At 41.4% G+C, this 15,405-nt stretch overlaps 1 protein-coding gene across 1 annotated transcript in view; it reads right to left on the minus strand.

Annotated features, from left to right (window-relative positions):
* LOC113156751 (disintegrin and metalloproteinase domain-containing protein 12-like) overlaps positions 1-15,405 on the minus strand; it is a 57,276-nt gene that overhangs the window by 39,665 nt on the left and 2,206 nt on the right. The window contains exons 2-3 of the mRNA XM_026352048.1: positions 9,102-9,223; positions 7,588-7,661 (exon numbers count right to left, since the gene is read on the minus strand). Of these exons, the coding sequence (XP_026207833.1) occupies positions 7,588-7,661; positions 9,102-9,223 (196 nt within the window). The remainder of the gene's footprint in view (positions 1-7,587; positions 7,662-9,101; positions 9,224-15,405) is intronic.

Consider the following 15,405-nt stretch of genomic DNA (forward strand, 5'->3'; position numbering starts at 1 on the left):
TCATAACCTTAATGATGAGTGGGATGGGAAACTAAAGGCATCTGCTTTCTGCATGACATGGCGCTCGGTGAAGACTCCGTGTTCCAGATCCCTGACTTTCTCTGCACCGTTTCCTTTCATCACTACGCTAAATTTAGCGATGATAGAGGCATCTGAACTCTAACTCCTACACAGGTTTCTCACTGAGTTTTGTGCACAATGGAAGTTTTAAATGAGTCAAAAGCAGGAACACAAAGGAAAACAAAGGGAAAAAATTAAGATGAATTCAAGTTCATTCTGCAGAGATGCTACCTTTTACGTCAAGAAGGGGAAACTGCTGCTGGAGGTTTTTGCTGTGCTAGTCATCTGGAACGGATGCTGCTCTTGCTTTCCATCCAACATTCATTTTTCACAAGGACACTGCTCTGTGTGAGCATGTGTAGGGCAACAAAAGGGGAAAACATCCCCTAGATCAGCTGAAAAAGACAGACTTCCTTCAGCCCAAACCTGACTATCTGACTGATGACCACACGTGGCTTCTTCGCTCAGTCACTGACCCCACACACAGGGAGAGATGGTCATAGGAAGGTCAGTGGACTGTGAGAACTGAGAGAACAGGATGGAAGACAAGTAGGGCGAGCATTCCTTCACGGCTGACATTAACTCTGTAACGCCGGCAAATCTATTTGTCTGTCTGTCAGCGGGAGGATGGAAGCCAGGACTGTGAGCCTCGACTGAATATCTTTATGGTCAGCAGCCAGAGAGGTCAAAAACTTTGGCTGCTTTTGTTTATTCCCTTTGGCACCCCAGAGCCTTGAGAAAATGAGATTTCACTTGAATTTATGGACAGCGTTTGCTTAAATAGGTGAAAGGGAGCAATGGCAAGCCAGAGAAAAACACAAAAAGACAGATAATCGGAGGGAAAGAGAACAAAAAAGTGAGACGAAGACAAAGGCCTTGGCTGAAACTAACTTTTTTACCATAACAAAACAACATTTGCATGTTGCAACGCCATCATTGACATTTGGAGTCATTTCGGGCAGTTCATATTCAAATTACTGTGTCGTACACTTCTGCTACTGTTTATTGAGTGTAAGAACAGTGTGTTATACCGTACAGGCATGCAAATTAAATACATAAAGACAGGAATGTGTTCATACCCTACGTTCATAGCTGCATTGCAGCAATAAACGAGTCCCTGGGGGTAGTTATTTTATTTAGTTTGCTTACTTTCCCCAAGTCCGGATAAAACTATCAGGACATTATTGCCAGCATTTTGGGAGGCATGGTTAGAGGTTCCCAGTCACTGCACAGTGAAATGTCGATTTGACTTTTCTCTCTTGTCAATATCTAAACCTATATGTTTGGAAGCAACCAGAAGTGTTATGATTAAAAAAGTTCTTTAGTGTGATGCTGCATGGTACTATACGTTAATGGAAGGAACAGTATCATAAGTTACCTAAGTAATGTCCTGCAAAATGTCCAAGAAAAGACTATTCTTACTCATCTTTGGTCAATTATTTAAACAGTGTAACTGAAAAAAAGTTTCTATTAACTACAGATGCTGTTCAGTAATAGCACGTGTAAGCAAGCAATCAAACTAAGTACAATTAGCTCCAGCTATGGTGGAGTCCAGAGCCAGAGACATGCATTACTAAAAATGAGGTCACGCTTATAATAAAGAAAAAATAAACTCATTTGTATGATGGACAGAGAGTTGGGAGTTAATGTGTTTGTGTGTGCTGTCACGAATAAGGCTTTACTGTATGTTCATTACTCTTAATGCAATCCTATCCTAAAAGATGCATACGCACCAGTTTAAAATTACAGACTGGCATTTAAAGGGTAAAATGTAATGGGTTATTCAGACTTGGAATTGTTGCATTAACACCAAAATCTAGCACACCAGGTTCATTAAAAAAAAAAAAAAAAAAAAAAGCACTCATAAACACTGACTCATAGAAAAGAAAGGAAAACAACAGGCTGAGGGCTGCATGGTTGTCTGTGTTTGATGTTGTGTCTGCTATGACACAAAAAAACTCCATTTGTTTCTAAAATCCAGAACCAGTTTCTATGAACTCTGACAGGTTGGTTGCAGCTCGATGGTTAAAGAAGCAGGTTTGGATCCCGGCTGTGGAAATTCTCCTCTTTCCCCCTCATCTCTAAGCGTGCCTGTGAGCAAGGCACCAATAAAAAAATAAAAAGGAACGACCATAATGATGTGACTCTGGTAATTTAGGACTGACCATGAAATGCACCCCCAACTTTTCAACCACATGGTTTTTATTTCTCATGTCCTTTTTACTGCTAACCTCAATATGTAATAAAATCGAGGTCATCTTTATCAAAGAAATAGATGTTTACAGTCGGTTCTAGTTGGCTATGTACTTTTTGGTGAAGGAGAGGAGCCTGAGGAATAGATCTACCAGCTGGAGTCCTGAACCCTGCTGTCCATCTTGAAAAAGGCTCCGAGTGGAAAAGAGAAAGCCCTATATCATTGCATCAGGGCTGTGTTTTACTGTATCAAGCCATATGTGTCATAGTCAGTCCTCATTTCATTCAGTTTTCCACTCGGTTTTCTTATTGTGACTCTAAGTAGTACGTGCAGCGAACAGTGGGTTCTCACATTCACCTGCTCAAAGAGGAAAGTTTCAATGTACTCACCTTAAATCCAAGGACTGGACAGAAAACTTGTACACCGTTGAAACACATTTAGACAGAGAAACATCCAAAACAGAACTTTAAAGGACACTGTGCACATGCACCATCCTTGTCCACATCCCGAAAGAAGCGAAAGCTGTTCTGAAAGCTTCCCATTGTTACCGGGTGCCTCCTAATTAATTAGGAACATGGAGTGGTGAGTCCACCTTATTAATTACTGCTCTAAGCTGGGAAATAATTGGAGCTTCTGAGAAGGTGATTCAAAAGAGGAAAGCTCCTTCCAAAAAATTCTCTTTTGAAAGAAGCAGTTAAAAGGCGCAGGCTCTGGACAGAGATGAGCCCATTTCCAAGGCTTGTCTTTGAAACTAATGAATCAGAGTATATCATGGCCTTGCAGACACAAAGGTAACAAGCAAGGTACAAAGGCTACTGAGTGCATCCTCAATGAATTTTGAATGACACAGTTCATATTGTGTGTGTGTGTGTGTTTGTATGGCTATCATTGTAATGTCCAGCATGAATTTTTTACCTTTTGACTGAGGACATTTTTACAAAGTGAGGACGTTTTAGCTGTCCTCACAATGAGGACGGGGTTTAAAGAGCAATGTTAGGGTTAAGACTAAGTTTCAGGGTAAGGGTTACGTTTAGGAAAAGGCAGTACAGGTAATAAATAAAAGACAGTAGTAGGAGTGTCCTCACACTGACCGCCATACAACAATATATGTGTGTGTGAGTGTGTGTGTGCATTTTGCTGATGAAAGCAAACTAATGCACATTCGCAGACGACAGAATAAATGAGCTTTCTCTATTTATGTGGAAATACTTGGCTAATAGGTCAAAGGACAAGCTTATTATGTTCTGACAGAGGATCCAGATGTGAACAGCTGGCTACAGATAAGTCAATCAGGAGCATGGCTCTAATTAAATGTAATCTCCACAGTAATTACAGTACAGCAGGTACAGCAGGAGGAGCGCAAGGTTTGAAGTGTTTCAAACCTTTATTCCTTCACAGATAGATAGTTCAAAGCACCAGCTCTAACTTCCTATCTTCCTCTTCTCTTGTGGTGCTCGTCTGTGTCCATGTGGTCCTACTCCAGCTCTTTGCTGAGAAGATGTAAGAAAGTCAGGATATCAGCTAGATATGGGAACACGGGGAGTTTTTATTCTCATTCTGCTGGAGATTATGATGTGGAATCACATTCACAATTCAAAAAGGTGTCGAGTTTAATCTAATTTTTAAAAATGCATCGCACTGTGTATTGCTCACTTGAGAGATTACCCTCTGAAATTAAGTCCAAAACGTTCATTCTTGGGTAGATATCTTAGGCATACGAAATATAAGAGCTTGAATTTAGAATGTTTTTATTGACGAAACATTGCATCAATCAAAACAAGAATACGAATTAAGAGCAGACCTGCATCTGCAGAAAGGAGGATACTGAATATCTGCAAGGCGCTCGATAATCCTGCAAAATGCAGGAATTTAAATCTGTAATAAACACATTTAACCTCTTCAACTTGAATAATCACTGAAGCCCTAGTGAGAAATAATACTGACTTAATTCTGACATAATCACTTGGGGAAGGATTTGATACTCATCTTGTGTCACTCCTGGCTTAATGACAAAATGAGGGAATACAAATGGGTGTCGTCGGGTTTGACGCTAATAAAACAATCTGTGTGTGGCTCTGCAGCCGAGGACAATAACTCTACAAAAGAGGTCACAGGGACGTCTCTTTCCAGAAAGAGTAAGTTATTTGTATGGTGTCTTTCGCTGTCTGTTTGTTCAGTTCCCCCGGAGAGGCTGTTTCCTGTGCGTGTTTTTGGTGAGACATGAGGACATCTTCATTGAGAAAAGCAGGTCACAGGCCAGCAGCAGTCCAGACTGAGATATGGACTCAAATAACATCCCTAAAACCCAGTACACAAACTGGGATGAACTGTGTCTGGATCCTGTCCAGGATGAATTTTATTGTTCCTCAAAACAGAGATAGAAGACGTTCGCAGCCAAGCTCAGGAAAGATATCCCCTGCTTGCCCTCTGTCCAGGCAAAAGGCCAGATTCAAGTGTTTTATGTGCATCTCTGTGTGCTCTTAGTGTCTGTTGGTCTAGCAGCACAAAAGACTCCAAAAGATGCATAACTAGCCCTCCAGGCCTCTTATGCTCAAGGCTAAACAACATGATGAGCTGGGAGAAACCCCAAGTGCTGGCAACCAAGAACATCCTCCACACAGCTGATGAGTCCCAGACCGCTTTTCAGGGATCCTGGAGTCCATTAGAAAGGGAAACAAGGTTAGATAGCATGCTGCCTGCTCAACTAGGGACTCATCTTGATATGCCTGGAGGCCACACATTCAAAGCCACAAAGCGCCAAGAGTTGCTGGAACAGTTTGGCCAGTGATTCTATACCCAGTGGTCAAAACTCAACAACTCTTCAATCCATCCAATCCACCATCACAGAAATTAATGTTATTTATTACAAGAAGGAACAAAAACAGCCTACATGGTCTTAGAGAATGATTAGAAATCCTATTATAATACTGAAAGACATGGTAACAGTTGAAATGTTGCGCCCTATGATTATGTCTTTACACTGAACATGTCACAGAGAATTAAATATATTGTCACTTACAGTCGTCGTGACGATATATAATCCTGTATGCGGTCAACAGCTCATGACTTTGTTTGAATATGTGAGTTGACTATTTGTCTGATCTATTATAAATGGGTGGATGCTATGTGACAGCTCAGCATACCGCTAGTGTCAAATGGGTTTGAAATATGACAGTGTCTGGATTCTTTGTAGAATATGAATATAACTCGCTGCATAAAACAACACGTTGTTCAGTGCACAGCTGGTTGAAAAGGATTTTCATCGATTTCAAAAAGCAGTACGTTAGGCTTTCTCATAATAATAATAATAATAATAATAGTAATTTTAGTTTACCGAGCCTAAACTGCTACTGCAGGGATCAAACTGAAGGTTAAAATTAAGACCTTCAAATGTCAAACTCCTAATCAGCGAGTAGGCAAGAGTCCTCTCTAGAAAACACAAACAAAATATATAATTATTTCAAGCTGTTTGTGATCAAATTTTCATGCACCCAAACATTTCTAGGCAACCTCTGCTTCTCGCCACTACCCTGCGGGGGTGATGTGAGTTCAGATACACACTGAGCATGTTCGCCTCTCAGAACATTAGAAATTATAGCATTCAGTGGTGCAGCACACCTCACTTTATGTTTTGTTGCCGGCCATATTTATTAAGGGAAGACCTAAGAAAACAAACATTAAACATTCAAATCATTTCATTCTGCATTGGACTGATCTTTTTTTTCCTCCACTACAGATGCTGCCTGTGTTTTCACAACTGGATTTCATCAGCAGGACGCAGCCAGCAACCTCTGACAAGAACCTTCACTTAATGTCAGCACAGCAGGTTCACTGGCTCCAGTACACACACCCTCATCACGTGCGTGTCGTATTCATCTTGTCAAACTTGTATGGCTGTGAGTAGCTTTTATTTTGATTTCTTGAAGTACTATTTTGACTTATCACAGACAGGTGTGGGACTCAACATATGATGAAAATTCAACCCTTGCCACTAAATCTATCTCGTTCTCCAGACTTGCTGCAAGTGTAGAAAGGAGGTTCTGACACGTTGGCACTTGGAATGTGCCAAGTTCTGTTTGGGTAAAGTTTTTCCATCATGCTCAAACTCATTAGAAATATCTAGACTGCTCCACTCCATCAGCTCTGTTTGTTCCTCTTGGCTCAGTGTTCAAGCTCAACTGTAGACTTTACATTTAATGCTGCTGGACAATGATGACAGCCATGCTGGATGAGCATCAGGCAATGGTGCTTGGGACTGTAAGGGTTCTTTCCACTGCAGCTGATCACAAGGGAAAAGTTTAGTTCGCATTTCAAATGAAATGTTTTTTTTTTTTTTTCATATAAGGGAACATGCAGTAACTCCTTGCCATAAATGAATCTGGTGAAAGTTTGACAACGTGCAAGTCAGCTTTGTAAAATCCCCACCTGTGCAAAACAGGAATGTTATTCAACTTAAAGACAGAGTGAGATTTCCCATCCAAATATTTTCAAAGTAGGTAAGCCATAAAATTGTGGTCGCTGGTGTTGAAAGCTCTGTCCCACAGTCTGCAGGTGGAATTTACATATATTAAGTCTGGAAAACAAGTGAGATTCATGGCATAAAAAAACCATCTGCTCCCTCTCCTGCCTTTGCTTCACTCTCCCTCTTCCTCCCTAACACAGACAGTTGTGCTTGGTCCTGGTTGCTCATGTGTGGCAGCAGAGCTGGATGGAAAACATATTGCTCCATCAATCATGTCCCATTCTTCTCTGCAACACACTCGACTCAGAGGCTGTCAAAAGCTGAAGCCACACTCAGGCAGCCCTTGTGTAAAAATGCAAAGATGACAAATATTCCTCTGAACAGACCGAGAACTACGGCTCTATGGAACTTTACCTATTCCTGATCTCTTTAAAATGTTCCCCCTCCTTGTCAGTCCCTTGACTGACACTGTGTTGACAGTATCTTAATATACAGAGAGCCGAGTGTGTGCTGTGTTCAAACAAAGCCTCCTTTTCCCCTGTGTTACACCAATAGATCAAATGAAAAGATACAGAGGGAAGAAGGAGGAGGATGTCGGTTTTCATCAATGTGTGGCTGACGCATTCAGGAATTTCTGTCTTTCAAGTCTTTGTTTTAGCAGACGAAAAGACTAAAGCATAGAGATCACAGCCGTGCCTGAACTAGCAGTGCAAGAGAGACTTTCTCCCTCTGCTTCCTTGGCTGTTATATGTGACACAGCTTGGCCACAGCCCTAGTTGTAGCCCATGGGCAGCGCATATGTCACCCATTTGCACTCCAGAAAGCACTCAGTTCCAAGCTAAGGCTGAGAACGAATGGAGGGAACACTTACTCGTTTTTCTCCAGAGCCAAGAGCAGCTGCTCACCTTCCACTTCAATCAGGAGCTTCAGCGATGCAGGATGTTTCTGAAGAGACAAAAGAAAGGAGAAAATTTTGTTCTGGGGTCTGACAGCGTTTCGATTGAGGAAAGGTTGCCAGTCAAGTGTGGCAACAATGGTTCAAATGTAATCAGCAAAATCAAACTGGTGCTACATAAATGTGTGGAGATAAAATAAAAACCGGGGAATAGTTCTTAAAAGATCTTTATTCCAGTGCTGATGAAACTTTCCGTGAACCACCCAGGAGTGTGAGAAAACATGCAAGACAACTGTTTTCAATTGACGAGAGCAGTCGGAAATCCTTGTGAAGCTACTCTGTCTCTTAGAAGAAGAGGAGAGAGGATTAGCTTTATGTTTCTATTCCATTTGACATTAATCCCTTAGAAAGCCACGAGTCTTCACACCCCTGACTTACAGCACTGAGAGGGAGGCTGTGTGTCTCTGTTAGAGTCAAATGAAGTGGCACAAGTCGTACATCACTTCTGTCAGTCGTGCTGCGCAACAATCGCAGCCGCGTGTGCACACACACGCACACACACCCGTCCACATGTCAACACAAACCCCCTTTCCTCCCTCACACTGAACCCTCACACAGGTACAGAAACAGAAAAAGAAAAAACATCTTTATCTTATTTATTCTCCACATCACTGGGCAACCACACACACAAACACAAATCATACACTTAGTTCAATCTGGGTCAACTGTGGCAAAGAGCGCTGCTCTGGGTTAAGTCATCCACAACTCCACCCCCACAGAGGAGAATGTGTAGTGGATCATAAGTGTATATGGAAGCACAAGACTTAAGGCAGTATCAGTGCCTTAGGACTAAGCGTCCTGCTATTTTCTGTTTTCTTTCTATATGCATCCATAACCTCCCTCAGACTGGACAATATTTAGTACTTCCACCATTTATAACATCAGAGAAAGTAGACTATAGAAGTAGAATACTGCATGTCTAGTGGTTGTTAATAAAAGGAATAAAATACACAAATGAGCACTCAATTCCACCTTCATTTTAAATATTATGATGGCCTTTGGCTTTGACTTGTATTGTTTTTTTGGGGGGGTAAATAGAAACCTTGTGGCACCTACTGCGTTTGGTTAAGCCAAGAACAAATTAATCCACAAATGAATTGACTCAATAACACGACCTGGTTTTTCAAGTCTGCCTGGTAGCAATATATAATGTTTTTATAAGGTTATAAAACCAAAGAGCGCCCAGGATCCCAGATTTCAAACATTTCATTAATGTTCCAGAGGGCCGTGTAGTGTTTTCTTCCATCCTGAGACACTGTGCAGCTCTCTGTGTTTGAAACACACTGATCTGAATGCAAAGAGGCAGTGATTGTTATCTCTGCCTGACTATAGTCTTAGTGCTAGTGGTCTGGTGAGAGGCGTATCTGGATCACTGTACTGTAGGATAGACATTATTAGACAAAATCAAACTCTTAACTATTAGTCCTCACCTGGGATTTCAGCTGACTGATTGCTTTCCAGTCCTGTCCAACAAGCTGAAGAGGTACTGTGGTCCCATAGTGCTTCTGTTTTGCTGTTGGTCTGTGTTGTACAGTTGTGTTCAAACGATTCTCTGTGAAAGAAAATATAATAATGCTGTGAAAATGCATAGAGAAGTTCATTGTGTTCCTCTTTAATTCTTAATTCTGTCACCGTCTCTAAAACCAGACCATGTCCATCTTTGCGGAAATAAACAATCTTCATTTTCTAAAGTGATTTTCTACAAATGATACTGATGAATGAGACCGACTGAACTCCTCACTGATAGATCGTCCTCATAAGCAACATCCGAACACAACCTGGCAGTAAAGCAGCGTTGGAATACAAAGTGCCACTCAAACAAAATCACAGTATTTGATGTGTTTTCTGTATCACAGCACCCCAAACAAAACTCTGAATGCTTTTGTTTTTCATAACTAACAATTACCTATTCTGCTAAATAGCATCTCCAGCATTTTCCTGCCTGTTCTGAATATAGTATATTCACCTGCTTGAAGCTCGTCTTCTCTGTCTTAAAGAAATGAGCACATCACTAATCAACACTCTCAGACATCTAGTAATGACAATAGTTGGCCTGTGGTGAAACCATAACTACTCCCTCTGCCTCCACAGCTGATCAAGAATAAAGAGTTTCCAGCTAAAAGGTTTTTTCTTCGGTTGCTGCTGCTGTTGTGATAACTCCTAACACAGGGCTAGTGTCCAGGATACAGTGCAGGGATTAGACATCGCTTTGGGGCATTGTTCCCAGTCTGCTTTTATCTCCACTCTGTGTTCTGACAGGGTGTTAACTGGAGCCTTTAAAAGACTACCATTTTTGAAGCTCTGCCGTGTTGCCAGTCATTTAACCGTATGTTTGCCCCCAAATCCAACAAACACCGCCTCAGTCGCACTGTTGAGCGATGAAGTGGTGTAAAAATGGCCACTATCCCAAGTAGCGCTGTCACTTAAGCAAGTCATCATCTCAAGTCTCTATATGAAAAATACATCATGAGCACACGAGTTACTGGAAGACACTGCTAACAGGGTTCCTGCAGTAATCAGCTCCCTGCAGTGGGGAAGCTTTCTCAGAGTTTGGGTCTCTTACTAAAACAGCAGGGGTTATTAGCACCATTTGTTTTAGTGCAAACATCTTAAATCAAATGTTTGCTTGTTGTTTTTTTTTTATTTTTATTTTGCTTGTTTTCTTCTACTGATGCTCCATGGAGCATTTCCAAACAGCAGGGAAACAGATTTATTTAGAGCGTGATGTCAGTGAAAATTTGAGAAGTAATGCGTGTGGTCTCGGTCTAATTTATGACATGTTTGGAACTTGAAACTTTGTCCCTTGTTAATTTTGAATCACATTTCAAACACAAATAAACACAAAACACACTCCAGGGGGGAACACTGGCCATAGATTATCATTACCAGAAGATTCAGGGTTCACATCCCATCGTTCTCTCTTCACATGACTCACCCAGCTAAACTGCTGAGTCTGCTTATTATCATCCGGCATTAATAACCCAGGTCAGGCACACAACTCCCCAGCTGAGCTTTGTTCTGGTTTTCCTCTGAGGAAACACCACTCTGGAGTTCATCACAGAGCCAGCTCCAGCTGATAGTGAAGAGCCAGAGGTGACCAGCTCAGCAGTCCTCAACCAGCTCCAGCCTGATGATGAGAAGCAGGCTCTGGCAAGGACAAGGCAAAGGCATCGCACACTCAACAGCGAGAGACGCATCCTATTCTCATTAGTCCAAGAAAACCACACAGTCTGGGGGAGGTGGGCACGCTGAGTAAGGGAACGCCTGACAAACTCCGAGAAAAGTGCAGATGTGGGAAAAAGGTAGGATATTTCAGCAGAACAGGGTCAAGTCCATGTAGTGGTTATCCAGTTTATGAGGCAAATGCACACGGATGGAATAGCCATCGTCTTTTCTGTGGCACACTTCACATCAACTTTGAAGATGAGGTTCCCAACTGTACAGTGTATAGTTCTCTGACTTCAAAGTCTGCAACTGAATAACCATTTTGTTAATGTGGTGTGCTATGAAGTTTAATTCCCGCTTATAAACGGTTTCATATTAGTGGAAATAGTCTGCAGGCTCATTTCTTTTCCACGTGTTTGGGGAAAGACATTTGGTAAAGTTGAAATGTGCTGCTGGTGCGGTGTGTTGATTGTCTAAGTGGCTTTTGTTAACCAGAGTGTTGTAAGAGCTACCAGAAGCATTAGGGGAGCGGTAAAAGTGGCACCAGAACCCAAAGCCTTATTTATATGTTCAATAAAGGAGAGCATAAACAAAGGTCTTAATAAAGCGGCGTTCTGGCCATAATTTGCTCCCTTTACGCACCAGCATACACAAGGAGAGCTTGTGCCATTTATATTGCCTCAATAAAATCAATGCTAGATGGAAGGATTGTCTGAATAAGTGGGAATGTGACTCTGTGTGTTTGTGTGTAGGAGACTGAAAAGTGATACAGTCTAACCAAAGCAAATGATTTTAACCACATCTCCTATGTATGAATATACATGTTGCACAAGCATCATTTGCTACACACTGTAGTACTGTATACTCTTTTTATTGTGTCATGTTGGCTTTTTAGTTTGTGACCACTTAAAACAAAGCCATCATCACTGCTCAGAGAAAGAAAGTCATTTTTGAGTAAGACACATAAAAAATAATGAAAGAAGATCGAAATATATTGAATTCTGTGTTTGCCTTATCTGGACTGTCCTTATCATCTTGGCATTTTGTAGCACACCTTCACAGAACAATGTTTTGGTGATGTGCAGATCAAGAGATGCTTGAATTAATACTAAGAGAAATCTGGTTGAAAAATAAAAGAGACAGCTGATGCTTTTTTAGCAGTCATTCAGTGGCTGTGTTGGACAGTCTTTGGTCATGTTTTGACCTGAAAGTCCCCAAATCTCTGCTTACCAGCACAGTTTGCATTTCAGCGCTGCCAAATTAACACATTCTCAACAGCCTGTGAGCTGTTGGGCCCACAGAACAAATGACCTTCATCAGTTTCTCAGCTCAAAATGTCGTTCAAATTGCCCTTTCACAACTTCAGCACCACTCGCCCTACCCCCCACAACACACACACACACCAAACAAACAACAATGTTGAGCTTTATTAAACCCCAGAGCTCACGTTCTTGACTGAATGCAGCTCACTACTTGACAGTGAACCATAAAATGATGTATTCATAACAGTCTTCGCTTTCCTGACACAAATGGCATGGTGTTCTTTTCATCTGGACATTTGATGAGGCCTTGTGTGCACAGGTCCTCAATGAGACAGAATACAGGGTACACATACATGCCCAAATCAATAAAGAGCACTCCTAATCACAGACACTCTTGTCTGATGGCGGACACAGAAAAAGTGCACAAGGACACACTCCAAAGTCACACTGACAGCCATTTTGTGCAATCTTAAAGAATATATCAGATTGAAAATTAAAAACAACGCATTTAGCAGCTTCAAGGAGACTCTTTGACATTCACAATGCTTTGAAAGGTACAAAAAACAAGTGTGGAGGAGACACACTTGAGATAATTCCAGCATTGTTTGACATGTTTGGACACTGTTTAGTCACTACTAAAACCTCCAGGAGGAAACGGGTTTGAATTAAGAGCATGTGGAATTAATTAGGACAGAGTGTTCAAACAGGCCAGCTTCAAGTAGAACTGAGACGACAAAGACAACATGGTATAAAGAAAATACAGCTTTTCCCCGTTTCCATATGAAAGTATGTTCTTGATAAGGCAAACTTAATAAAATAATCCCTTTTTCTGCATCATGAGCATCTATCCACAGCCAGAGTGGATGTCTTTAATCAGAGCACTGACAAGGTTGACATGATCCAGCAAAGTTTCTGAGCCAAAAGTTGGCGATGACATCAACCCACAGGGAAAAACTTAGAGAATGTTTACGGCCATTGTTCATTTAATAATGGGTGATTGACAGGCATATCACAAACTCAATTTATCCCCAATCAGAGTGGGTAAATTATGGTAATTCAAACAGAATGATGACTGGGAATAGAATGATGAATGATGCACTGGGAGGAAGATCCATCAAGCAGATACTCTTTCATAAATGACCTTGGAGGCAAAAGCAACAAACTCTACTGCCCTCTCCTATCTCCTATGATTATTTATTATTGTCATTATGTACTATTTTCTCAATTCATTTTTTGATGAATTAAGTAGTCTTTTATTATAAAAAATGCCAAAAAAGCTGGTCTTCATTTTCTGTTGATGACCTACAGTCAACTAACCTTGTAATTTGTTACTCGAGCCATCAAGCAGGGTTCATGGGGATTACAGGAGCAAAGGTGAAAAGTGCCTGGTAATCTTGGCTTGATTCCACAGCAAACATCTGACCCAGTTGGGGGACATTATGTCAACACCCTGAAGGTAGCTCTGGGAAACTTTTAGGTGGCAACAGGAATGTGCACGAACTAGAAAATAGGTAGCAATGTGTGAAAGTCACAGGAGATTTATAGGTGGATGACTTTTTACAGCATATTTGTCATAATCAAGCCATTTAACATTGGGCTCCAATGGTAAATAGTTCTTCTGTGTGATCTCTCTATCGCTACCTCCACCTTGAATACTGAACTCATTTAATGACACACAAGTGGCCTGATGTCAGCACATAAGTACTCCATGGGAAACAGAAGGTCCTGGAGCAAAAATTCCCCTTGGCTCAGCAGGAGTTTAATGTTGTCTGAGTAACCAGTGCCGTTATGCCCCCGGTGGGTGACACCGTTACGCTCCCCACTGCTGCAAGGGTTGGGCTCGCTGCCTGCCGTGGAGCCTGTGCGACTTAGCAACAAAGGTCAGAGTCAGAGAGCTTCTGGTGCAGAGCCGTGTGAAAGCTTGTTAATATGGTCCCAGTCATGGATTTCATTTACAGCACCCTGGAACTCCTCTCTGTCATGGGAAGCACACATTTGGCACACTTTCAAATCACGAGGAAATAAAATAATAAAACCTCAACTGGCAGCAGAAAAACACAGGGACATCTGCTATATAATCACAGTTTGTAGTGGCAGCTTCGTCAGTGCCGCAGTGGAGATAAAGACTGATACGAGTGTTTGATGAAACTGAAAAATGGTTGTTTCTTTGATTAACTGATCAGTTCATCTTCAGACGATCATGGAACAACACTTTTGATGCCTTAGCTTGGCCAACATACAGACCCTGAGAGGTAAAGAAGGCATTTGTGTTCTTGCTTTCATAATTTGTGGTCTTCAATTAGCAATTGGTGCTTCCAGTTTAATAACTTGTTATCTTGAATTCTTGCATTGGTAATTTATGGGCACTAATGATTTTTCCTCCTACATTCTGCACAAATGTGACAATTGGCAGATTCTTCTTTGTCTCGTTATAATTTGTATATCTGGGATTTTTGGATTGTCAAACAAAACAGACAATTTGAAGGCGTCCGCTTGAGCTCTCAGTATTCTGTAATATAAACCAAGAACTGCTCATTTCACGAGGCGTTTGAAAATATGAAAATGACAAGCCCGAATCTTTAACAGTCTTGAATTTGTCAATGTTCTACTAGAAACTTTCATCCATGTGTAGCTATTTAAGGTGCCGCTTGCTCTGCTTCACTGCAAAATACATCACAAGTCTTTCTGTGGAACATAACTCAGACAAAGGCAGCAGCAGAACCTCGTTTGGCCAATTTGTTAGAATCTCACCCAGGTATGAGATGACCTGTCTTGTTCCTGTTAACACATCGGCCTATTAGGAAATGTTCGTATGACCTGAACTTGGGAAATGTGATGTGTGAAATTGATGCCCTGTGGGCTGCTGCACCCCACCACACTCTCCCCAGGGCTTCAGGTAATCACTGTTATGAAATTAAATAAGTGAAAATGTAAAACCCCTAAATTACAACTGCTGTCCTGAAACTGATCGGAATACATGTGTTGTTGTGGAGTTTTTCTTATAGCTACAATAAAATAGCAAGATCCGTTTTATAAACCATCAATGATTTGTTGTGAAATACTGACTGGGTGGAAGTTGAGCTAAGCCAGACGGATTTAACAGTGACAAGAGAAATCTGAGCCAACTGGGCTCTCCAAGCAGACGAGAGAGAAGACGCGAGAGAGGTCACCTCTGACCTGCATGGCTGCGAAAGTCCAAGGCAAAAGTCCAGAGGTGGCGTCAAGTTTCAGCTTGTGTGTTAAACATTTGTTGGGAGGTTCAAATGAGTCCAAGGCTGCTACAAAGAAATGAATGCAACACATGGAA

The sequence above is a fragment of the Anabas testudineus genome, chromosome 19 (assembly GCF_900324465.2).
Source record: "Anabas testudineus chromosome 19, fAnaTes1.2, whole genome shotgun sequence".
Taxonomy (NCBI): Eukaryota; Metazoa; Chordata; class Actinopteri; order Anabantiformes; family Anabantidae; genus Anabas; species Anabas testudineus.